The 25,356-nt window shown below is 52.7% G+C and overlaps 1 protein-coding gene across 3 annotated transcripts in view; it reads left to right on the top strand.

Annotated features, from left to right (window-relative positions):
* The window catches only part of Pxdn (peroxidasin), a 70,159-nt gene extending 47,590 nt beyond the window's left edge, over nucleotides 1–22,569 (top strand). For 2 of the 3 annotated variants that reach the window (XM_021247220.2, XM_004868359.3), the window contains 10 exons: nucleotides 973–1,129; nucleotides 3,582–3,690; nucleotides 4,233–4,390; nucleotides 7,539–9,042; nucleotides 10,430–10,564; nucleotides 11,503–11,711; nucleotides 15,846–15,966; nucleotides 16,207–16,339; nucleotides 19,472–19,585; nucleotides 20,340–22,569. In XM_021247220.2, coding sequence (XP_021102879.2) covers nucleotides 973–1,129; nucleotides 3,582–3,690; nucleotides 4,233–4,390; nucleotides 7,539–9,042; nucleotides 10,430–10,564; nucleotides 11,503–11,711; nucleotides 15,846–15,966; nucleotides 16,207–16,339; nucleotides 19,472–19,585; nucleotides 20,340–20,459 — 2,760 coding nt within the window. In that variant the 3' untranslated portion in view covers nucleotides 20,460–22,569. Of the gene's footprint in view, nucleotides 1–972; nucleotides 1,130–3,581; nucleotides 3,691–4,232; nucleotides 4,391–7,538; nucleotides 9,043–10,429; nucleotides 10,565–11,502; nucleotides 11,712–15,845; nucleotides 15,967–16,206; nucleotides 16,340–19,471; nucleotides 19,586–20,078; nucleotides 20,217–20,339 lie in introns of those variants that run through there. The other variant, XM_087199718.1, reaches the window with a different exon arrangement.
* The last annotated feature ends 2,787 nt before the right edge of the window (nucleotides 22,570–25,356 follow it).

Below are 25,356 nucleotides of genomic sequence, written 5' to 3'. Positions count from 1 at the left end.
GAGCTTGGGTCAGCCTTTTTGGAGGACGGGCTTTAGACATGGTAGGAAAGTGCTCTACCGCGGAGTCACCCCCCAGCCCAGAAGCTTGGATTACAGATATCCTGGGAGCTACACAAAAACTTGAGACCTTCTCTTTTCCTGCTGTCCAGCAACAAAAGCAAAGAAAAAGCTTTCTCTTTAGATCCACAGTCTTATAAGCAATAATGTTGGTTTGTTTTGTTTCTTTTATTTTTTTAGACAGGGTCTTCCTGTGTAGTTCAGGCTGGCCTTGAACTCACCATGTATCCCAGGCTGGCCTTGAACTGGCTGCAATCCTTCTGCATCAGCCTCCCGAGGGCTGAAATTAAAGGCATACACCACCAACCTGGCATAATGAGTTTTTAAATTTCACTTTTCTTTCCTCTTTTATTCAGCCCAGTACAAAATGTAGTAAACAGCACACACTATGCGCATGGCCCGCTTCCTTGGGAGGAGGTGGCTGTGCCAGGGCCGCCATACAGTAAGAGGTCTCGAGGCCAGGGCAGGTGCAAATGCCCCCAGCTCTCTCCTGCTGCCCACCCACCCACTTCGCCTCCCACCTTCTTCTTCCTCCTCACCACCCAGGCCTGGCACAGGGCCTGTGCGTTCGGAGTCTGTCTTCGAGTCATCCTGCATCCATGCTCAGAACATCCTCAGGTCCCCATCTCTCAAGGACCCCCCTCCATAGCTTGTGGCCCTCAGGAGTTACCATGTGCACCACACACACACAGTGGCAGCCATCTGCACCCCACTGTGCAGCAGGCAGAGGATGAGCATGTAAGAAGTGTGTAAGAAGAGCTTATCCCACTGGGCCAGCCCTAGGCAAGTGCCCTGGCACAGCCTGAGTGCACCCTCTGAGACTTTTCCCTCGATGCCTCACAGCGCCCTCCCTGCCCCCCAAGAAAAACAGCTTTAGTCTTCATCTTACTGCTGCCACCCTCCTTGTTGCTCCAGGATGGGGTTCAGGTAACAGAAAGTGGAAAATTTCACATCAGCCCCGAAGGATTCCTGACCATCAATGACGTGGGACCAGCAGACGCAGGTCGCTATGAGTGCGTGGCCAGGAACACGATCGGCTACGCCTCCGTCAGCATGGTGCTCAGTGTGAGCGGTAAGACTCGGTGTCAGGACAGCAGGGCTGTGGCTCGGCTCCCCTTAGGAACATCAGTTGAGGGCATCTAGTAGAATGACCGAGAGGCGGAGGCGGTGGATCCCTAATTTGCAGCGGGAGCCTCCAGCAGGGCATGTATCAGTCACATCCCATGTTGACACGAGATTCTTCACTGAAGGAGGACCCGTTGGCTAGGTCCCTCCTGGGCTGGCTGCAAGGCAGAATCAGGATGGTAGAGAGGCATGGTGGGGGAAGGCAGTTCACACCAAGGTGGCCAGGAAGCAGAGAGGAGAGGGTATGCACGCCCTTCTATGCCACACTCCAGTGACCACTTCCAACCGTGCCCCATTTCCGTGGATGAATCCACTGTGGGTGTGGCACCCGTGAGACAATCACCTTCCACACCCATGAGGCATGATTCTATTCAGATCATAAAGGTGTTGGCACTCCTGAGTGCGGCACAGCTGATCCCTTCAGGGCCTGTGTCAGTGGTAGAGTCAGTGGGTCCGGGTCCCCTGGGCCAGGGAGAGGCCCGGTGCTGGAGACCAACAGCTCTGGTCCCAGGGTCCTGGTGAGTGAGGCCAGGGTGGCCCTGGAGAAGCAGGGTGGGGAGGGTCAGAGTGAGGGGCTGGTCCTGGGGCCTCGGTGCCAGCCACACCTGGACTGGATTTCCCTGAGGCTCAGGAAGCTGTGGAGCATTCTGGGCAGGGCGTGCTTTAGCCAGTCCTTTTCTCAGAGACAGCTGCCTCAGACAAGGACTGTGGAGTGAGGCGTGGAAGGCAGAGAGAGGCCGCAGGGACACAGACGTGCATCAGAGGGGTCTGGTGGGCCACTGGGACATAGAATCGGGGTGCCCGCTGAATGCTGGAGCTAGTGGTGCCATTTAATGACACCCTCGGGGGTCGGGGGAGGACGGGAGGGCGCTGTTTGCACAGTGAGTGGGAGACCGCTGGCTGGGGATGGGGTCTGTGACGCTGGGGCTCCCGGAGAGGTCGGGGTGACTGCCTAGCCCTGGGACCAGGAGTGGTCACCAGATCCCAGGGGAAAACTGACCCACGAAGTGATGGCATCAGGGAGCAGGGATCCCCATCAGTCACATCCTGTGCACCCGTCAGCCGAGAGGAGAGGGAGCCATGAGAGCCACTGAGGCTGAAACTGTCAGGGAGGTCGAGAGGAGGAGAGGTGAAGGAAGCATTTTAACAGGATGGCTCCCAGCTGGGTGGAGTCTGCAGAGGGCTGAGTCTGTTCGGGAAATCTCATCATTGGCTCATTAAGAAGAACACAGAGCCAGGCACAGTGGCACACACCTGTAACCCCAGCACTCTAGGAAGTTGAGGCAGGAGGCTGGCAAGTTTGAACCCACCCCACATAACTTAGCAAGTTAGCAAGACCCTATCTCAAAACAAAAAAATAACAAAAAGCTGGGGATGTAGGGATGTAGCTTAGTGGGAACACCCTGGATTCAGCCCACAGTATTGCTTTAAAAAAAAGCTAGCCATGCCTGGTGGTATGGCCAGAGCCATTTAGTGCTCAGGATACAGTCTGATTGGAATGAGGTTATTGTGCTTGGCAAACTGTGAGCGCTGACAAATTAACAGCAGGTGAAAGGGAACAAGAGAGAACCAGAAAGTGTGTACTCTGGGGAATGGCAGGTTACACTCTGTGCATGTGTGTGTGTCTTGTCTGTGTGTGTCTGTGTGCGTTCACGCACACACTTGGGCACTATGAGGCACTGTGATGTGTGCTGAGTATGTTGTATATATAGTGTGTTGTGTGTTTTGTATATGGTGTGCTCTGTTGTGTGTCTGCTGTGTGGTGAGTGTGTTGCATGTATGCTCTGGTGTTTGTATGTCTGTGTAGTGTGTGTCTGTATATAGTGTGATGCACATGTATTGTGTATTGTATGTGAAGTATGGTGTGTTGCGCATGTGTTGTATATATGTGATTGTGGACCATGGTGTGTGATGCAGAGTGTATTGTCCTGGAGAGTGTGTGTGTGTGTGTGTGGTGTGGTGTGTATATATGAGTATGTGTCTGTGTGCATGGTGTGTGATGTGTTGTGTGTGCATGTGTGCTATGTGGAGTGTGTGTGTGAAGGTATGGAGTGTGCAGATCAGGGGAGGGGACATTTGGCACCTCAGGAAAGACCTCTGAGCCCCGAGGGCCCGGGCCCCACGTCACCTTTAGCGTAAAACTTCTATATTCTGTGTTATGCCTGCGTTTCCTGTCTTTTCATAGGCTATCACATAATTCCAGAACGTCTAGTTTCCATACTGTTTGAAAGCAGCTTTTAGTAGAATTTGTGATAAAATCATTTAAGCTGTGGTTTGAAAATAGAAATACCACTTGGAGAAAGTGTGCTTACTCCTGCGTGATGTAGTGTCTAGACATGATTTTACGAGTCAGCTGTGCTGTATTTTTCCTGGTAATTTCTGACTTCCTGTTTCCCTAGTTCCTGATGTCAGTCGAAATGGGGACCCATTTGTCGCTACCTCCATTGTTGAAGCGATCGCAACCGTGGACAGAGCCATAAACTCAACTCGAACACACTTATTTGACAGGTATCTGGGGGAGGGGCGGGACGCCCAACGTTGGGTGGGGGCTTGGAATCCGAGCAGCCTGTTGCACAAAGCTCTGACTAGCTCGGTCCCCAGAAAACTTTTGACTTAGTAATCGCAAACAACATTGGCTCTGACCTTTCTGGGCATTAGGGTAACAGGAGGATGCGTACTTTCCTAATAGATTCTGAGCCATGATTCATGCATTCTTTTACTAAGTGATTTGGCAAAAACAAAGCATTTCCAAAGTCCTCGGGAAACCCACTCATGTGCTCATGTTGGCACTTCCAGCAGTTTCTCTGTGCCTTCATTGAAATGCAGTACCTGTGACTTTCTCTCTTGACTTAATTAATGATTTGTTTTTAGTGTCTCTTGGTTCTTGTCTGTCCGTTTGTTGTTCTTTTGCCTTCCACTTCGGATAAGCCAGGTACAGTACCTCATGTTGTCCACGGTAGTCATAGCAGTATTCACAGCCTCGGTACTTCTGAATTCTCGTGCTATCCGTCTGCGCTAATCTGTGTCCCTGCTCCCCTCCCTCCGCTCAGCCGGCCACGCTCTCCCAATGACCTTCTGGCCCTCTTCCGGTACCCGAGGGACCCATACACTGTGGGACAGGCCCGAGCTGGAGAGATCTTCGAGCGGACACTGCAGCTCATCCAGGAGCACGTGCAGCACGGACTGATGGTCGACTTAAATGGCACAAGTCAGTACCTTTTCCTCCTCTCCTCCCTGCCTGCTCCTGAGGTCACACGTGCACTGCATGTGACAAGGGCCTCGAGAGAGGTCCCTGCTTTCCGCTCCTTTGTGCCCATGAGTCAGGGCTGCGCTGTCTCGGGGTCTAGCAGGAGGCTGTTGGTGATGAGAACTCACCGGTTGGGCTGTGGTAGGTCCACCCGCATCTCCATACTGAGTGGCTCAGCTGTGGTCCTGCAGGCTGTCACAGTCCTGTCCTCGAGTGACAGAGTGATAGAAGGGAAGACTTTGTAGGGTCATAGATAAGTAAGGGCACTGAGTCCACACAGCCCAGTGTCACGTGGCTGTTAGGAAGGGTGTGCATGAAGATCTTCAGTGTCTACACAGCCACTAAGGAGACTATCTCGAGTGTGCGTGAATGCTGTGGGATCGACCCTTGGTCTCCGGCCCCTGCGGGCACATAAGCACTGGCTGGAAACGTCACAATCACACTTGCAGCTGTGCTGCTGATGGCCATGGCTTTTACCATGTGAAACATTTCTGTCATCCTTTTCACTGTGAATGCGTTTTACACACACGTGCACACACACAGCAGCCATCCTTGAGGTGTGAGTGAGGCCTGGGATCTGATGTTAGGGCCTGTGAATGTGTGCGAAGGAAGTGGGGTGCAGATGAGGGTAGGGCGCATTTCTCCCTACCCTGGGGTTGGACGACACCTTGACCCAGTCTCCATCCTGCCACGTTTGGAGTTGAACCTCACAGGCTCTGCGGAGTCCACCCGCGTGTAGCGCAGACCCTGCTGCTCCCCCTTCAGTCCTCTGCCTCCAGGCGGAGGCCTCGAACTCTCTGGCTTTCTCTTGGGAGCCAGCAGTAGCCTCCCTCCCAGGCCTATTTCCTTCTTTCTGAGAGGTGCTTTCTGTTGGTGCTTTCTGCCTGCTGGGCACAGGCCCTTCCCTCACCCTGGGTGCATTTCTTCTCTCAGCACAGAGCCCCATGTCCTCTTGTAGAGAGGACAAAGTGGGAGTTGCTAAAGGTTTCTTCCTGCTGCTTCCCACCACTCTTCACTTAGCTACCAGCTCAGGTCCCTGGAAGTAGCTATGACAGATTTACTAGGCCACCATACCACCCTCTGACTTCCAGCCCTCCGGAGACTCGGCCTGGGTCCTGGCTCTCCCTGGAGCTGCTCCTTGTGAGGAACTGCAAGCCACTTCTCTGTCATTGCATGCTAGGCAGAGAAAGATGTGAATGTCAAGTCAGAAGAAGAAACTGTAACTCCCAAACCCCACTCCTGCCTCATCCGCCCATCCCACACACGCACCTCGGCACACGCTTCATTCGGGCACTGTCCGGGTCTGGGGAAGCAGCAGCCTCGGCCTCAAAGGTGTGACATTTCAGGGAAGTGTGGGCGTGGAGCAGGATCAGCCATGAGACTGAGGCAGGCAGAAGCAAGGAGGGAGATGAGGGGCCAGGCAGGATGGGGTGCCGTCTCCATGGAGAAGGTAACCATCAAACCCTCAAGCAGAGGCCCCCCCAAGGCAAGGGGCCACCTAGGTAGGGGACAGCAGGCACACACGCCTCGAGGAGGGACCACATCTGCAGGTCGGAGCAGCTGGAGCAGAGGTGGCACTCTCAGAAGGGCATACTCAGAAGGGTTGGTGCTGCGAGGGTCTCACACATGGACCGATGCCATGGGACTGTGTGTCGTGGGATGGGCAGAGGCAGCGCCCGGCCCTGAGGAGCTGAGCAGGGGCCACGCTGGCTCCCGCTCGTCCATAGGCGCACATGTCTCTGCAGCACCCCAGGCATCCCTGAGGAGCAAGAGGGCTTTTCCTTCCCCGCCCTTGGCCTGCTTGGTGCTTTTGCTGTGCAAGCCTCACGCTCTGAGACTTCCCAGGAGCTGTGCCAGGCCCCTCAGCTTCACGCCTGGGTCAGAGTGAGGTGTGCACCACCTCGGCCACCCACGATGGAAGAGCTGGGGTGGAGGCAGTGGTGGCTCATGTTCCTCGCCATGTGGCTTGTTTGGGTGCAGTGCTTCTGGTGGCTTCTCTTTCCCCACCTCCCTTCCCGTTTTGGTTCTCCTGTGGATGTTTTTGGTATCAGCCCCATGAAAGGAGAGCCATCTGTTGCTGCTTCAACAGCCGGGTATACTCAGAGATGTTTAAGGGCAAGAGCCACTGAAGGCCCAGGGCCCCACCACGTGTGCACGCGTGCCCATGAGTGTGTCCTGTATCACTGTTTGAATGTGTCCATGTGTGAGCATGCGTGCCCATGTGTCTGTACACATCTGCTTGCACATGAGTGCAAGCGTGATTGCAAGTGTGAGAGTGTGTACATCTGCCTTACACGCGTGTGTCGGACACACACATACGGGTGTGTATATGCGGAGTTGTGACTGCATGTGTTTTTTGGCAGGTCCTGGCATTCCCTTTACAGGAAGGGTGTTGAGGAAGGCAAGACCTGACTTGTGAATGCCTGGGGGCATTTGGGGAAACTGAGCCCTGAGGGTCTAACCCTGGGAAGTCTGGTGCCCTATTGCCAGGGAGCAGGGGTCTCGGAGGGGAAGATAGGAGCTCGGGGTAGGAAGAGCAGTATGGGAGCCACATTCCAGGCTAGGAAGTGCAGGATTTCCTCTGTAGCTGCAGACTGGGGAGTCTTGAGCAGGACTGACATCTCACCGGAGCCTGCACCCAGCGAAACCAGCCGCAGGGTGTTTGTGGAGGGCTCTGTGGGCCAGGGGGGTTTTGGAATTGAAGGCAACATCATGAAAATGTGACCCAGGGTTATGCCAGAGCAACGGAAAGAAAAGAGGGCTTGCATCCTAGGAGTCTCAGCCCCCTGAGCCGAGGTGGCAGCCGGTAAGCCTCGTAGTTGACTCACCATCCAGGACCCGCATCTGGGAAAGTGTCCTGCTCCCACCCGAAGTGGGTGGTGTTGAGCTCTGTCTGTTCCCTGCTCCACGGGACTCTGAGCGATGCAGAAAAGAAGAAAGTACTCGGGTTAGGGCTGGGCCCGTGACCGTGAACAGTCACCATATTGGAGCTAGAGGTGGAAGTGAGAGCAGGGCACTGTGCCAGGGCGTGAGGGTGGGCAGGGAAGGGCGGAGTCTGCCAAACAGGGGGGGCACGGCTCCCCACCAACCTGGGGTCATCATCTTGCAGGTTACCACTACAACGACCTGGTGTCCCCACAGTACCTGAGCCTCATCGCCAACCTCTCAGGCTGCACCGCGCACCGGCGTGTGAACAACTGCTCAGACATGTGCTTCCACCAGAAGTACAGGACCCACGACGGGACCTGCAACAACCTGCAGCACCCAATGTGGGGCGCCTCGCTGACTGCTTTCGAGCGCCTGCTGAAGGCGGTATATGAGAACGGCTTCAATACGCCACGTGGCATCAGCCCCCGGCGGTTCTACCACGGCCACGCCCTGCCCATGCCGCGCCTGGTGTCCACCACGCTCATCGGGACGGAGGTGGTCACGCCCGACACGCAGTACACACACATGCTAATGCAGTGGGGGCAGTTCCTGGACCACGACCTGGACTCCACCGTGGTGGCCCTGAGCCAGGCCCGCTTCTCTGACGGGCAGCCCTGCAGCTCGGTGTGTGGCAGTGACCCACCCTGCTTCTCCGTCATGATCCCCCCCGACGACCCTCGTGCCCGAAGTGGAGCCCGCTGCATGTTCTTTGTGCGCTCCAGCCCCGTGTGTGGCAGCGGCATGACGTCCCTGCTCATGAACTCCGTGTATCCGCGGGAGCAGATCAACCAGCTTACCTCCTACATCGACGCGTCCAACGTGTACGGCAGCACGGACCATGAGGCCCGTGCCATCCGGGACCTGGCCAGCCACCGCGGCCTGTTGCGCCAGGGCATTGTGCAGAGGTCCGGGAAGCCGCTGCTACCCTTCGCCACAGGGCCACCCACTGAGTGCATGCGGGATGAAAACGAGAGCCCCATCCCCTGCTTCCTGGCCGGGGACCACCGTGCCAACGAGCAGCTGGGCCTGACCAGCATGCACACGGTCTGGTTCCGTGAACACAACCGCATCGCGGCTGAGCTGCTGGCCCTGAACCCGCACTGGGACGGGGACACCATCTACTACGAGACCCGCAAGATCGTGGGTGCCGAGGTCCAGCACATCACCTACCAGCACTGGCTGCCCAAAGTGCTGGGCGAGGTGGGCATGAAGATGCTGGGTGAGTACCGCAGCTATGACCCCAGCGTCAACGCCGGCATCGTCAACGCCTTCGCCACCGCCGCCTTCCGCTTCGGCCACACGCTGGTCAACCCCTTGCTCTACCGGCTGGACGAGACCTTTAAGCCCATCGCGCAGGGCCACATCCCCCTGCACAAGGCCTTCTTCTCGCCCTTTCGCATCGTGAACGAGGGCGGCATCGACCCGCTGCTGAGGGGCCTGTTCGGCGTGGCCGGGAAGATGCGCGTGCCCTCCCAGCTGCTGAACACGGAGCTCACCGAGCACCTCTTCTCCATGGCGCACACGGTGGCCCTCGACCTGGCCGCCATCAACATCCAGCGTGGCCGCGACCACGGCATTCCCCCCTACCACGACTACCGCGTCTACTGCAACCTCTCGGCCGCCCACACGTTCGAGGACCTGAAGAACGAGATCAAGAACCCCGACATCCGGGAGAAGCTGAAGAGGTGAGTGTGAGAACCAGGATGTCCTTCTTCCTATTACCTAGCTTTTATTTTGCTCTTTATTTATACTTTGGGTCCCTCATCTGAGGGAACCCACACAATATTGAAACCTGTGCATCTGATTTATTTCACTCAACGTTAGGGTCTCCAGGTGCATCCGTTTTCCTACACCTGACTCGACTTTATCCTTCCTTATGGCAGAGTAGTACGCCATGGTGTGTGAACACATTTTCTTTATCATTCACCTCTTGGTGGACATATAGGCCACTTCTAGGACTTAGCTATTGCGAATTGTGCCACTTCTGGCACCAGCTGAGGTTTTGGATTTGGGGGTAACCTTGGCTCCCCTGCCCCACACCCGGCAGGCCCCACATCTAGGGTCCCAGCCCCTTTTGTGAGGGGTGCTCCCTGGAGCACCAGGCTGCTGATGGCCCTGTCCCCGCCATGGAGCCTGGAAAGTGGGATATTTCCCGCCCGTGCAGACCCCTTTGCGGGGCAGAGGAGAAGGACAGTCAGAGCAGGAGCACCTGGCAGGTTCCTCTGAAATCTGGGGTGCCTCGGACCTGGATGGTTAGCCTCAGGCCACTGAGCTGAGGAGAAAAACAGCCCATGGACACTGCCCCACATGTGCGGAGCAGCAGAAACCCCGCCTGCACCACTCACGGCAGTATCGTGGGAGGAGGCACTGGGACTCTGAGAAGGAAACTTTTTAACTCTACTTGAGCGTTCAGTAGCAGCTGTACCAAGAAAGCAGCTTTACAAAGGGGAGCTCTTGAGAAATTCTACCACACTGGAGAAAAACGCTCTCTAGAAGTTGCCAGTTTTCTGTGAGAGCGTGTTTATTTTTAAAGAGTTGGGAGAGCTTGGTGACAGTGTTTGCACTTGAACACTGAATCCTTTTCTTAGGGTTTTTAGGTTGCTGCCCTGTCTTTGGTTAGCAGATATCTTCATTATGGCTACTCTATTTTCAATGCACGGTAGAATCCAATTTTATTCTTTTAAAGTATAGCATTTTAAAAGCTATTTGTTGTTTATTCATATACTTATGGAAAAAATAGGAAGGGTCTATGCTGTGATATGAGGTGTATTTATCCTGGAAAAACAGGCAAAAGTGTGCCTAAATTTTCTTCCTTACGAACTTTGGGGGGGAATTTTTCTAAATTTCTTAAAATAAATAAGTGAATGTATGTATACATTTTATACATAATAAAACATAGGAAAACAATTCTTTAAAATTGATGGATGCATCAAAGAAATACAGGCGAATTTTCTGTAAGTAAAACTCTATATTCCGTAAAATCCTGGAAAAATGAGTGCTTTCTCATATTTGTTGTATTTCTTCATCACATGCAGCTGTCGGGTGAGCTTAAGTCCGACTTCCTTTCCGCAGGCTGTACGGCTCCCCACTCAACATCGACCTGTTCCCAGCCCTCATGGTGGAGGACCTGGTGCCCGGCAGCCGGCTGGGGCCCACGCTCATGTGTCTGCTCAGCACGCAGTTCCGACGCCTGCGGGATGGGGACAGGTGAGCCCTTCCTGGGCAGGGGGACCGACCGACCCTACCCCTGGGACCTGAGAACCATGCCTTCCAGCCTGGGGCTTCCACTGCGGTGTCCAGCACCTAACGAGGGCATTTCTGTGAATAGCATCTCCTGCTAAGTGATCCGCACAGCTAAACCATTGCAGGACTTTAAAGGATTGCAGGTAGCAGGACTCATTTTCATTTGTAGTTTGTTATTAGTTTAAGGTCTGTTCCTGAGGAATTCTCCAGACAGCTCTGCTATGTCTGTTTTTAAAATGTTGGATTTATTTCACTTAACATTATGGTCTCAAAGTGCACCCATTTTCCTACAAATGATTCAACTTTATCCTTCTTTATGGCAGAGTAGTGCTCCATTGTGTGTAAATACCACATTTTCTTTATCCATTCATCTGTGGATGGACCTAGAGGCCGCTTCCAAGGATTAGCTGTTATGAGTTGTGCTGCTATAAACATGGGTGTGCATGGATCCCTCTAATACAATGTCTTTAACTCTTTGGGGAAGACACCTAGAAGGGGAATAGCTGGGTTGAATAGAATTTCGTGTTTTGAGGAATCTCCACACTGATTTCCATAGTAATTACACTAGTTTACATTCCCACCTACAATGTAGAAGGGTTCCTTTTTCCCCGAAGCCTCGCCACCATTTATTTGATTTCTTGACGATGGACATTCTTTCTGGAGTAAGATGAAATCTCAGTGTTTTAATTTGTATTTATTGGCCATTTGTACTTCTTCTGAGACGTGTCTGCCCATTTCAGTTGCCTGTTTTTTGATTGGGTCTTTTATTTGGGAGGGCTGACTTCCCTTTAAATTGGTGCTGATGGAAACGGGATTTCTGGAGAGTGGGAGGTGCTTCCCAGCCCTGTTCCTGCGGCCCGGGAGGCCCTGTCACCTCTGACCCCACTGTCTTCTGGGCACAGGCTGTGGTACGAGAACCCCGGGGTGTTCTCCCCCGCCCAGCTGACACAGGTCAAGCAGACCTCGCTGGCCCGGATCCTGTGCGACAACTCGGACAATATCACACACGTGCAGGCGGATGTGTTCAGGGTGGCCGAGTTCCCGCATGGCTATGGCAGCTGCAAGGACATCCCCAGGGTGGACCTCCGCATGTGGCAGGACTGCTGCGAAGGTGCGTGGCGGGAGGGGACCTTACCCACTCCGGCTTTCTTGGGTGCATGCTCGGGATAGCCATCCAGAAGAGGGGTGAGCTCCATTGTGCTCGGCCTACACAGTCCTGCTCGCCAAGAAACGTGTGGTTGTGTGAACACTCAGGGTGATGCTGTCACATACACACACCAGTGGTATGAGCTGGACACTACACCGAGCCTCTAGATGCCATCAGGAGACACAGGAGATGCAAATGCCTGAGGCCGCTGCCCACAGAATGTGGCACTGCTTAACAGTAAACTTTGTTTTAAAGTAAAAGGAAAACGCTTTAAAATAATGATGGGCCAGGCCTAGTGGCGCATACCAATAATCTCAACACTCTGGGAGGCTGAGGCAGGAGGATCCCAAGGTCAAGCTTAGCCTGGGCAACTTAGCAAGACCCTGTCTCAAAATAAATAAATAAATAAATAAATAAATAAGGCCTGAGATGTAGCTCAGTGAAAAGGCCCTGAGTTCATTCCTCAGTACCACCTAAAGAAATAAACGAGATGAAAAGTGGGATACGATAAATACGTGAATCAGAAACATTGCCTTTCTCATCATTACCAAGTATTATGCACTGCACACAATAATGCTGTATTTTAGGGCTCTTACCCAGTGGGCTTCCTTACATGGGCTTCATCACCGGCACATGATTTTGATGTCCCCGCAGCTTAGTAATAGGAAATTTCCAGCTCTTTTATAATCCTTAAGACCACCCATGTATTCATAAGCACAATAATAAGTAAAAGAGACAAAGCTTTTACCTGTATGTTCATATCCACAGGTAAGAGGGGGAAATAAACGTATCAGGGAAGCAGATCTAGGTTTCCTTTATTACAGTGTGCTCTGTGACAGACAGAAAGAAATACCCGCCTTAGGGGGTCGGCGGTGCCTGTGGTGGGAGGGGTCCGGTGTTAGGTTTGGAGGCCCCAGAACAAGTTCAGCTGACCAGTTTCTGGCTCTCCTGCCCGAGCTGGCCCACAGGGACACCACATCTGCTTCTCATGGCCACTGTACTCATGGCCTGGTTCCTACCCTGCATTCCCGAATCTCATGTTAACCACTGTTACAGTTCATGTCTAAATGTCCCTCCAAAGCCTCCTGTGGTCCCAGCTGGGGCTTTAGGGAGGTGATTGGATCACGGGGACATGATACTCATCAGAAGATTAGTCCTTTTTTCCTGATATTAATAGTGCACGATGTTATTTAAATGAATAAGTTTTGGAGTCTGGGTTGAATATTCGAGCCTATTTTTGACAATTCCTTAACAGTGTGTGTGTGATAGGGTTTTATGTCTGCCTCCCTGTCTGTCTTGTTACCACATTTTTTAGGAACCTGCATCTCGTTTTCACAGGGGTTTTTTGTTTTTATTTTATATTCTCATGGTTTGTTCTCTTTGAATGCTTTTCCACAGGCATCCAGAGAATTTTGTTCTCTGTTGGCAGAAAATTGTCCTCTTGGAAATCGTGGGAAAAGCCAATTCTTGTTTTCAGATACAAAAGCTGCATTTTCTGGTAACTTTACCAGACTCCTCCAGCTCCTTTAGAAGGACTGGAGCCAGGTTTTCTGCTATTCTGCTCAGAAAACCCACTGTTTGGGGTCTGAGCCAGGCCCTGCACCCCCGCTCCTGGCGAACGAACCCCTCACTCTGAAGCAGTCGCCCACGAGGCCTCTTCAGGCCTTTGGCTCACGGTGGCCGGCAGGGCCCTCGGAAACAGAACCTAAAGAACACTTTCTCCGTTTTTCTGGTTTTATTTCAGACCAAAAGCCATATCTGAAATATAGCAAAGAAAAAAAAAAAAGAATTAAAGCTTGACAAGCCCAGTGTTGGTTGCTGTTCACTATTAATTCAACTTTCAAAAAGGTGCACATGACACCCATTTGTGGCACCACACCTGCCCTGTGGTTGTGGAGTGTGAGACCCCCATATCTCAGGACCTGAGGAGTGAGAAGCTGCGCCTGGGGGTGCACTCCGTCCCTCTTTTGTTGGTGGGGGGGGAGGTTGCTTTGTTTTTCTTTTGAGACAGGGTCTCGCTGCGTAGTTCAGGCTGGCCTTGAACTCACTATGTAGCCCAGGCTGCCCTTGAACTTGCAGTGATCTTCCTGCCTCAGCCTCCTGAGTACTGGGATGACAGGCGTGCTCCACCACGCTCGGTGATGTCTGCCTCTTTTGACCAGAGTAAAAATTGTACCCTCCTTGTGGGGATTGGTGAGTCTGAGGGAAGAACACACTCATGTGTGCATACTCACACGTGGGCACGTAGATACAGCCACACATGCACATGTAGAGGCACACACATCTGCACACACAGGCAGACATGCACAAACGTGCGCTCAACCGATACACACTCAGAATTTTTCTTTTGGTATCTGGGATCAAACTCGGGTCCTTACGCTTCTGTGCCAGGCGGAAGAATACACTCAGAATTTTTGACATCATTGCAGGAATTATTGAAATAATACAAAGAACTCCTGAACTTCACCTAGCTGCACCCATTACTAGCATTTTGCCCTATATATTACTGTCTTCAGATGTCCAAGTGTATGTATGTATGTGTATTGTATGTATTTGTGCATAAATTGATAAATTACATGTTGTGAGTTAGCCCAGTAAGCTGTAGATACCACCCCACTTTGCTCCTCAATAAGTTCAGTCAAAATTGGGGAATTTAGAGCCAGGCGTGGTGGCACCCACTTGGCATCCCAGTAGGTGGGAGCCTGAGGCGGGAGGATTGCTGCAAGTTCGAGGGCAGCCGGGGCTACAAAGTGAGTTGAAGGCCAACCTGAACCGAATAGTGAGATCCCGTCTCCAAAGGGGGTGGGGGCTAGCATGAATGAACTACAGTACTGTTACCTGACTTCCAGACCTGACTCACATTTGACCATTTGTTCTAGGAATGCTGGCTTAGTTTATGTCCCACCGCCAGCTTCCGTTCAGGGTTGTGATTCATGTCTCCTGCATATCCTGTGGCCTCTCAGCCTGCCTCTGCCTTGCTCCTTTTTATAGGGTGTCCCTCGAAGTGGGCTGTCTGATGTCCTCCTCCTGGTCAGCCTACACGTGGACCTGGGTGCCAGGCCGGCCAGGCTGGGTTCTTCCAGGGCATGGGATCAGGGGGCACATGTTACCCGAGTTAGGAGAGGGATGCTTTCCTCCCTTCCAGTAGTCTTCAACCCCACCCTGCAAGGGCCCTGGACGAAGGCGCATCCCACCTATGGGACGGAGCCCCTCAGCGGGACGCTCCCTGGAAGGGGCTGCGAGTGCAGTGTCCTCCCATTACGCAGATCCTTAGGCCAGCTCCTGGGCCCTGTGCATTTCCAGTGAGCACATCCGCTTTGGTAAGTGCTTCCACCTCGGGACCAGGTAGCCTGGCACTATGCAAGCTGGGGCCAACCAGTATGGCCCAACCACATGCCTTGTACAACAGAGGGCCAGGAGGGCACTGTTGGGAAGGATGGAAGCCCTGGGTGCCTCTACCTGGCCTGGACCCTGTGGTGCTGTGATCAGTGGAGACCTGGGCCAACTCTGAGACTGCAGGGACCCGGGAGGAGGCTCCAGTCAGGACTGGGGCTGCTGGGAGGAGACGCAGCGGGATGCTTTGCGTCCCTGGAGCTGTGTGAGCAATGGCACCCTGCTTCTGAGAGGGCGGGTGGGTGGGGTGTAGAGGAGTAGATCCAGCCCCGGGCTCGGCTCCAGCTCAAGGATGCGCTGCTGAAATGAATCACAGAAGTGGTTCACGGGGTTGTAACAATGCTGGGGTGATGTATGTGGGGCCCGGGTGAGAGCGCTGAGGCTCTTCCCTTCACCTGCAGCCTAGACAGGGGCCGCGCCGCAGGAGGAGGTGTTGGGGACCCCCAGGCCCACCTTTTCCCCTGCGTGCACCCTGTAGGCCTGCTGCAGGTAGGCGTGGGCTGAGTACAGGGTGTGAGCAGCTCTGATGCCAAAGCAGACCAATTTGTGGCTCCACACGGCCACTCTGGTCACAGGCTGACCTGCACTGTCCCCGTGGGTTCAGTAAATGCAACATGAGGATTGTTACTGTTCGACCAGATGTGCTCACTTTCCCCGAAGTTGGAGCCACCATCCACTCACAGACCCTCTCCACGTCCTCTTTAGACTGCAGGACCCGGGGGCAGTTCAATGCATTTTCCTACCACTTCCGAGGCAGACGGTCCCTGGAATTCAGCTACCAGGAGGACCAGCCGGCCAGGAGAACCAGGCCTCAGAGGGGACTGAGGTTCGTGTGTCTAGGAGGGGGCAGCAGGGCTGGGGGGTGCTGTCCACTCTGTTCTTTGCTTGGACAGTTTGGGTACTGCAGGGACATCCTGGAGTGGGTGTTAGGGTGCGGACGAGTCTTGCAGCCTGTGCCCAGCTGGGCCGTGCTGGCTGCAGCTCCTGAGTGCCGGGCATAGGAGGAAGGACACTCCAGAAGCCTGCAGAGGTGACATTTCTCTGCCTCTCCTGCTTTCCCCCTTAGTGTCGGAAAACACAGCAAACACAAGGGCAACACCTCGGCGGCACTCTTTGAGCACTCAGAAGGCCTGGCCACAAACGACTTCAAAGAATTTGTCCTGGAAATGCAGAAGACCATCACAGAGCTCAGAAAGCAGGTAACATCACCTGTGCCACGTCCTGCTCCTTACCCTGCAGATCTTCCCCATGGCTCACCTCTTTCCTGTCCAGGAAGTATGGTGTGTCCAGCCTGCCCAGTGCCCTCTCAGGCATCCTCTCCTCGGCTTTGCCCTTCTCCGTTGCTCACCTCTGCCAGGTCTGTGTGACTGAGCTCTCCGGGTTTCCCAGCTGGCCAGGGACTTGGCAGTAGGCATTTAGTGTTGCAGGCTCAAATTCACAAAAAGCAGGTGTGGAATGATGTGGGAAATGACAGACTCTACTTCCTGTTCCCAGACCACTTTTCAGGAGTAGCTTTGGAGTGGCTGTCATTGGCAAGTGGTGCCCATGCACGGCTCTCCTCCCTCCCAGCCCCCAGGAACTGGCTTCTGCCTCTTCCTAGGTCATTTTCCTAACCGTGTGGAGTTGAGATATCAGGCTAGAGGAGCACGTGCACTCACCAGGTGGTGGTGCCTTCCCTGGTGCTTGGGATTTGTGGGTGCAGCTCTGTTCCTGCTCCTGAGCTCCTCACTTTGAGAGAAACTGGTGTATTCACCACTTTCCTGTTGCTGGGACAAAAATACTCCACACCCACAACTTACAGAACAGGTTTAATTTGGCTCACAGTTTCAAAGGGTTCAGTCCATGGTCAGCTGGTTCCAAGACAGAAGAACATGGTGAAAGGACCTGGAGGAGGAAAGCTGCTCAAACCATGGTGTCCAGGAAGCAGGGAGAGCAGGGAGGAGCCAGGGACAAGAAGGCACCTTCCAGGTCACACCCCAGTGACCTCCAACCAGGCCCCACCTCCTACAGCACACTCAGCCCTGAACTCACCCATGGAAGAATCCACTGATGAGCACAGCTCCCCATAGTCCATCACCTTCCACCTTCATCCATGAGACTTTGGGGGACATTTTAGATCTAAACCATAACAAGAGATCATCTGCCAGTATGGCCCTGACGTCCCTGGTCTCAGGGGTGGCTTCTGCCCCTTCTGTGCCCCTAGCTCCTCCATCTTGCAGATGCAGGTGCCAGGCCACAGATGCAGAGACCAACCCTTGTAGACGTCAAGGTGGTGACAGACGGAGGTGTCCTGGGGACCTGACAGGGGCTGCAAGCCCCAAGGAAGTCAAAGTGGGCCAGGTGGACCGGTGCCTCTCAAAGGTCCTACTTACAGCACAAAGGAGCAGCACTGCCCTGGGCAGTGGTGCAGGGAGCTCGAAATACAGAGCATCTTTTTACAGGCAGCCATGGCTCAGCTTGGAAGCATCCAGACTTGGTCCCCTCTCTGGCATCTGGGCATGACCACCCATCCCCGAGGACCACTGAGGCATGCACGGGCCAGCTTTGTCCATGCTTGTCTGGGCTTTGGGTTCAAGCAGGGTTGGCCACAGATGCCTGGGGCCTGGCAGGATGGACAGGTCTGGCCGCCACTGGCTGCTGAGGACACAGGAACACTCCCTCTTGTCTTCATGGGTTTGATGACAAGTTTTTAAGATTTTAGTGACTTAAATATCAATCATTCTAATGAATGATTTGTACAGAAGAGTTGCTTTCATTTAGGAGCCAAGTGAATCTGAGATGTTTCAAAAGGTGAATAGTTGTTCAACTAATTAAATCTTAGACAGCTGCTCTTCAAGGGTAGAATCACCTTAAAATACAGAGAGGAGGGGATTTCTTGGTGGGGTACCAGGGGTTAAACCCAGGAGCTTTGCGCTAAGCTATAACCCCAGCCTGCCCTCCTTTTTTCTGAGACACGATCTTGCCAAGTTGTCCAGGCAAGGCTTGAATTTAGGATTCTCCTGCCTCAGCCTCTCAGAGTGCTGGGATTATAGGCATGTACCACACACCTGGCAGAGGTGATTTTGACAGTGGGGCAGCATGAGTTTGCACACCTGAGGGCCCATGCTTCTGCACATAATGGGCCTGCACGTCTGCATGGCAGCTGTTGCAGGAATGGTGTGGATGCAGCGGCTTTGTCATTCACCTTGTATGTGGCTGCTGTCACCTATTACCTAAGCGGACAGCTGACCCACTGCTGCACACAGCTCACAAGAAAGCTCATTCCAAGAATTGGGATGCCCACTCCAGATCACCATAACCGTTCCTTTAAGCTCAGTTGCAGCCCACAGAAAACCCAAAGTAAGAACAGATCCCAAGAGGCGCAAGCTGTCTTTGCTCAGGGGGTCCAGGCTGCTGGTCCTCTGCAGAGGTGGGACCCCAGCTGCATCTTATTCTGGTGGGTGACCCAAGGGCCTCCAGCTGTGTCACCCCGTCTGCACCCCCAGCAGTGCGCAGGAAGTTGACTACCAAGGATCCTCACGTCAGGAATCCCCAACCCTTTCAGGAAACTGGAAGTGAGTGGCGGGCAGGTGGGCAAAGCCTCTGTATTTCCAGCCATACTGGGTCACTGGCATCCCAGGCTGAGCGCCACCTCTATCAGATGGGTGGGCATTAGACTTCACAGGAGTGTGAGCCCTACTGGGAACTGCACATGCAGGGATCGAAGAATTAATACAGTAACAGTGGAAACAAAGTGCATTGTGTGATAATACTACAAACAGTACAGAGTGTGAAAATACTGGAAATAAAATGCACAACAAATGTAATGTACTTGAATCATCTCGAAACACCTTCCACCCCCACCTGTCCCTAGAAAAATTATCTTCCACAAAACCAGTCCCTGATGCCAGTCAGCTGGGGACTTCGGCCCCAGGGGACCCCTGCCTCTCCTGTCACATCCCGTGAGCCACACAGTCATACTGTTGTGCCTCACTTCCAGAGAAAATCAGAGCTCTGTTGCTGGGAATGTGCCTGGACCTGACAGTTATGGTCATTCGCTCTTCGGAAAACCTAAGTGCAGGATGTTCTTTAGATTGATGACAGGTTTGTGGAGTCCAGGCGCCTTCTGTCTTTGCGTAACCACTCTGCAGACCCGGTGGCCTCCTCTGTCAGGCAGCATGGTGTCAGGCATCCGATTGTGATGCTTTCCGACCCCCTCACCTGTCTCACCGGCGTTTGAGATTCCACGAGGGGTCTTGGGTATCTGCAGGCATCATCTAAAGGGAGACGCACCCTGTATGAGTCCCGTGCTGTGGCTCTGCCGTGACCAGGGCGGCTCTGTGCCTCTGCAGATAAACAAGCTTGAGTCCCGGCTCAGCGCCTCGGAGTGCGTGGACACGGACGGCGAGTCGCACACCAACAACACAAAGTGGAAAACGGATGCCTGCACCACATGCGAGTGCAAAGTGAGTACGGGGCCTGTATGGCTCCCCACATCCCCCTGGGGCAGGGTGGCCCGGGGATCAGGGGCCTCCAGGAACCCACGGATCCCTACTAGGTGCACTGCAGAGAAGGTGCTGGTTGGCCCAGACCCACGGCATCTGTCCCACCTCAGGAAGGTTCCCACCTCAGGAAGGTTCCCACCTCGGAGCCTGTGCACAACAGCCCAGGCTCCTCTGGCACAGGCCACACAGCCCATCCAGTTCTGCCCAGGGTGCATGGCTCACCTGGGCAGAAGGGAGACAGTGGGCAGGTGGGCGTGCCAGGTCTGAGTAGGGAGCAGAACCCTGGCTGGCAGGGCAGGGGTGATGAGGGCCTGTCTGGGACCTGTGGATGCCAAGGATAGGTTTGTCTCTCTGTCAGGGATATGAGGGTGGCATCCAGCGTCCCTGGGCTGGTCTCCCTTGGGAAGGACAGACTGGGTCCCCTTACCCTTCTCTCTGTCCCCCACCTTCCCAGTGGGGTCACAGCCTGTGGCATGGGTTCCCATCAAGGTGATGGACAGAAAGTGAGGAGCACGAGTCCCTGGAAGAAGGGGCTGTCGGCCTTAGCTAGTGCCTGTGTGCAGCCCAGAAGCCCCCAGAATCGCCGCTCTGGTGCAGCTGCAGGAGAGGCGAGCCTGTCGTTCTTGGGCACAGGCCTGGGGTTCACCATGAAAAGCAGGGCCACGGCCAGGGCTGGCTCAGAGCTGACAGCCAGGCACGTCTTCCTCCCCTCCAGGACGGGCAGGTCACCTGCTTTGTGGAAACCTGCCTGCCAGCCTCCTGCCCAGCGCCCATGAAAGCCGAAGGCACATGCTGTCCAGTCTGCCCAAGGGAAACCCCGGAGGAGAAGCCCTAGGCACTGGTGAAGCCCCTCGGGTCATCTTCATGTCTTCGGGAGATGGCATGGCCGACAGCAAGGACCAAAGGCTACACCAGGACTGAGACCCGCCAGGACCTCCAGCCAGGTCTCGGGGTACAGTACAGGCTGCTCAGGCCCGTGTCCATGCCAAGGAAACAGAGCAGACAGGAAGGGGGCAGACACGTCCTCACTACGTGTCAGACTTCTCAGGTTTTTATTTAATTCTTTCAACATGAAAATTGGTGCTACCATTCAATTGCACAGTTCTATCTTTAGGCTCCTAAATTGACTCAAGCTCCTGAGAATCCCTTTTCATTGGAGCAGGGTCCCTCTGCATGAGCCTTGTGCCTGTGTCTGGGGCCAGGAGGTCAGGCAGGCGGCACCCATCCTGTGAAAGGAGTCCTGGCAACATCTGGGTGACATCACAGGCTACACTGAAAAAGAAAATCCACTTTTGGCAAAAGGAACAGGATCTTTGAAGAGAGCGTTTTACTGGGACACTCGGGTCCCTGCTCCTCCTCCCTGTCTGCCCTCTTCCCACTGTGGGGTCTCTCACATTTCTCAGCTCATCACCATTTAACAGAGCCGTTGTTCCTCCCCCGACGCCAGTCCTGCTCCTTGCACACGTGACTGTCACATTATTAAGCCACATTTAGAAATGGGCTTGTTTCCACCCAGCGTGCCCCCGGCCAGCCTGCCTGTGACCCGGACATGGAGCCTCGTTCCGTGTCACGTGTGGCAACTTCCAGTGACCACGTGCTTGGCAGGCAGTCTGCAGCCTGGATGTCCATCCATCCCCGACCGTGGCACGCACGCGCAAGACCCACCCTCCTGATCTTCCCCAGGTGACAACGCAGGGGGAGCTCGACAGTGAGGAACTCTGTAACTTCACATTGTGTGAACCCTTTTTAAAAAATCAATCCCTATACCTCATGTGTACTTTTCAAAGGCATCATGTTTTTTGAAAATTTACCCATTTTTTTTCAGGTGTGGACTATGGCAGAAAAATCATTTCCACTCTGCAAAAGTTGTTTGAGAATTTAGTGAAAACCAACTATCATACCTCATGGTCTGTCTTTTTAATTGACCAAAACCTTCCATTTTGTCCTGAAAACAAAGCAATCTGTGTTCTGAGGGACATTCCCCCCGAACATGCAAGTTTTGATCAACACTCATTTATTTGCCCATGAGCCCTGTGTGCCAGGCACTATGAGTACCCCAGATGCCAGCACAGGGACCATCTGCCCAGGAGATAAAGACCCTGAAGGCACAAGTGTCATAGTGAGACATTACCCGTTGGGAACAGCAGCTGGCACATACGGGCACTTGAGAGTGTGGTGTGATTTGGGTGTGATGTCCATGCTCTGATGAGCTCCCTTCCCACAGAAAGGGACATCAGAAGCTGAGTGTGCAAGCCACTGAGAGTGAGCAGCCTACAGTGGCTTCATCGAGGGTGTGTATCTTGAGTTCTTATCTGCACATTGCTAAGTGGTAAATAAAACCTGCTTGGTGTTTCCTGGGCCGGGCACTTCTTTTGAAATATTAAATCAAACTTGGCGATCCAAATCTTGGGAGAGATTTCTGTAAAGTAGGCAACATATGAGTCTGTCAAAATGGGATGGTATGAAAGTTGCTCAAGTGTAAGAGTGACAGCAGAGTCTGTTCTGGGGTGCTTTGCTGTCTCGTGTGTGCCTGGGGGCGCCTGAGGCCTCTCGATTTTGACAGCACGCACACTGGTAGAGCAGCCAGTGGGCAGGTAGGTGTCTGGGGTTCTCAGTCTCTAAACAAAAGAGGGGAAGCTGACTGTGATTTACATCAAATTCTGTAATTCAACCCAAAATGCCCGAGAGTCACCACTTTGATGATGTTGTATCCTCATACCAAGACAGGGGCAGTGCCTGGTCATGAACTCTTCTTAGCAGCCACTGTGAGGGGATTGCTGTAACAGGAAGCAAAGTGTACATATTTATTTACTTTTCTAACCATTGCTGACAGCCAAGTGCCTTTTTTTATGTTCATTGTATTCAGTACTTTACCAAAGAGACATTTGCACTATGTAACGATGCCTTTCGGTTTAAATAAAAGGGCCACCTTGTCAAGTGGAGAATGTTCTCTTTTTCTCTCTCTGGAAATGATAAATAAGGCTGTAGCTTGTTTGCCAGGCAACCTCAAAGGCTGACCAGGAGCAGAAGTAGAGCCTAGACAGAAGCCCAGAGTTGCACTGGTCAGTGTTCTACAGAAAAAATGTGAGAGGGGATTAGGTGAAATGCACCATCACTTTGGAGGAAGAGAGGGTGCTTTCATTTAGCTGGACGATGACTTTTATAGATCCTGGGCAGGATCTGCAAAATAGTTAGGAGAAGTCTTCTGCATTTTCCCCGGTGTGGACAAAGACACTCGTTTGTCGGAGAGGAAGTCTGTGGTGGGGGTGACCCTGGAGGGCTGGTGCGGGGTTGGCTTCTTCCTCAAAGCAGGAGCACACACAGGTGACTACAGGACACATCTGTGCAGCTCTGCAGCACACAGCGGTGACAACTTTTCGTCCCCTGAGCTTCAGTCTGGAAGGGGGAGAGGACACTGATTCGAGAAAAACTGGGAAAGATTTGAGGGTGTTGACGGGATTTGACAATATTGTCACAGGGTCTGGGGGGAAAATCACACTGCTTACATAATTATCATAAGAAAGATGACCCGTGAGGGAAAACTTAAGTATCAAGTTTTTAAATTGCCAAATCGCTTCAAAATTGTGGCGAGAAACTAACTCATGGTTCATTTAAAGACTCCAGTGGCTCCTTCTCCCAAAGTGACAGATGTGAGGTAGAAATTTCTGGGTGATATGGATAGGTTTCCATTCCACTCAGCCTTGAATTTTTTGAGATTGTTGTGAAACTACCAAGAAGAAAACAGCAGTGCGGACAGAACGGGCCAGTCCAACACTAGCCAGACCCCTGTGCTGTCCATCCCTCCCCAAGACTGCCGTTTCCGAGTTCTCTTCAGCACCCAGAGGACTGTCACCAGAACACCAAGCAGTCCGCACTCTTGAGCTCTCAGGTATCAAGCTGATGCCTTTGTACTGGAAACCTTCTCTTGCCAGAGCTGCTTTCATTTAGGATTACGGGTAACAAATATTCTCAAAGCCTGGTGAGGACTGGTTTTATATCTGTGGGATTCATTAAAAATCACTTCCTCTCCATCTGCTATTACAGTTTGTCTGTTTTTCTTTGCCCAAAGAATTAGAAATCCAGAGGAAGGAAGCCAAGGTTGAAAATCCCGGCCCCTTTTCCATTGTGTTCCTACTGCATCCTAAAAGTTTCCCTAACTTAACAAAGAGATCTCAAAGTGAATTATTTTGCCATTATAATTCTGAATCTCAGCCTGTCGCTCTCTGCCTGGAAACCATCTCAGAAACAGCTTCATTGTGGCTGGTTTGGGGTTAATGAGGGAGAAACTATTTCCTCCCCTTTTATCCTTTGTAATAGCTGTTCAAACATTAACCGTGAAGTGGTGTGGCTTTCCTACTTAGAGAGGTTTAGGGAAGTAAAGAACAGAAATCTGATTTTCATTCTACTTTATTTCCTTTTCTGACATTAAGCCTAATCTTAAGTATCTCGGAAAATCATCTTTTCCATGTGTTTCACCAAAACCAAATCTCTCTCTAATGATTATTCACCCACAGTTAAAAGCCCTAAAATAAATAACCCCATGCCATCATGGTTCCGTGATGTCTAATCATCTACATCCTTCCCGGCATGCAGACTAATTTTCTTGTTTGGTCTTCACTGAGCACAAGGAGCTACCAAGGAGCACAGCTTACAGCTGTTTTGGAGGGGGTTTCTGGACAGCACTCGTGTTTATGTTCTTAAAAAATGACACACCAGGAATTATCTCAGAGGAGGACCAGCAGTCTTCATTTCTTATAGTTGTGACTCAGATCCCCAGGGGCGAGGGGCAGAGTGCTGGATTTTTACAGAGGTCCACGGGAGCTGGTGGGGGCACTCTCTCCTCTACCACCTCTACAAATGCTGGACCCAAGATTCAAACCCATTCCCCTGACCCCAAAATCAGCCTTGCATTGGTTCCACCAAACTGAAAGAAAGTGAATGTCCACATTGAATTTTTTTTTTTTTTTTGGTACTGGGGATCAAACTGGGGTCCTTGTGCTTGCACAGCAGGCGGCGAAACCACTGAGCTAAATCTCCGGCCCCACATTGAATTTAAATTTGATTTTTTTGCCTGCTCTGCCCTGAGTATTGATAGGACTTCCCCGGCTCCTTGGTCCTTCCTTGGGTGCAGGAGACAAAATACTTCAGTCTCAGGAATCTGAATGCCAAGGGTGCAGCTTTACTTTCGCTGAGCTGCCGTCCTGACTTGACCTTGCTATGTCCTCCTATTTTTTTGAGAGTTCATCATACAGATAACATGAGGTGTCCACATCCGTGTTTCCACACAGATCCAGATGTGGGCTGTAGTTCTGCTTCCGGTCACTTCAGTAGAGGTCTGGCTCAGGAACCCCACCACCCCGTATCTCACAGTTGCTGGCTGTGTCTTCATGCAGGCAGGAAGAGGAGACGCCGGAACTCTGGGCTTCCTTCACAGGCTTGATTAAAGACAATAAAGTTATAACAAGAAATGACCCCATCTGACTGGAACATCTGGAGATTAGAGGCCGAAATCTGACAGCATGGGTCTCCAGAGGCCAAGAGTATGTGTAAGACGCGGTGCACCTGGATCCAGAGTGCTCATTGCAGCCCACCTGGTCCTGGGCCCCACATACCACATCCTGTGGTGCTGAATTCCCATGGGCCTCAAGACACACCTTCCCCACCATCGTTAGCCTGCCCTCCTGGAGATCCTCCAGGATCTCCTCCTGTCACTGGAGATCTCCCTCCGTCTC

Source organism: Heterocephalus glaber, unplaced genomic scaffold (assembly GCF_053883595.1).
Source record: "Heterocephalus glaber isolate CG9 unplaced genomic scaffold, H.glaber_assembly_v1.0 deba00001724, whole genome shotgun sequence".
Taxonomy (NCBI): Eukaryota; Metazoa; Chordata; class Mammalia; order Rodentia; family Bathyergidae; genus Heterocephalus; species Heterocephalus glaber.
The sequence above is the reverse complement of the archived record's forward strand: the minus strand, read 5'-3'. Positions and strand labels throughout refer to the sequence as shown.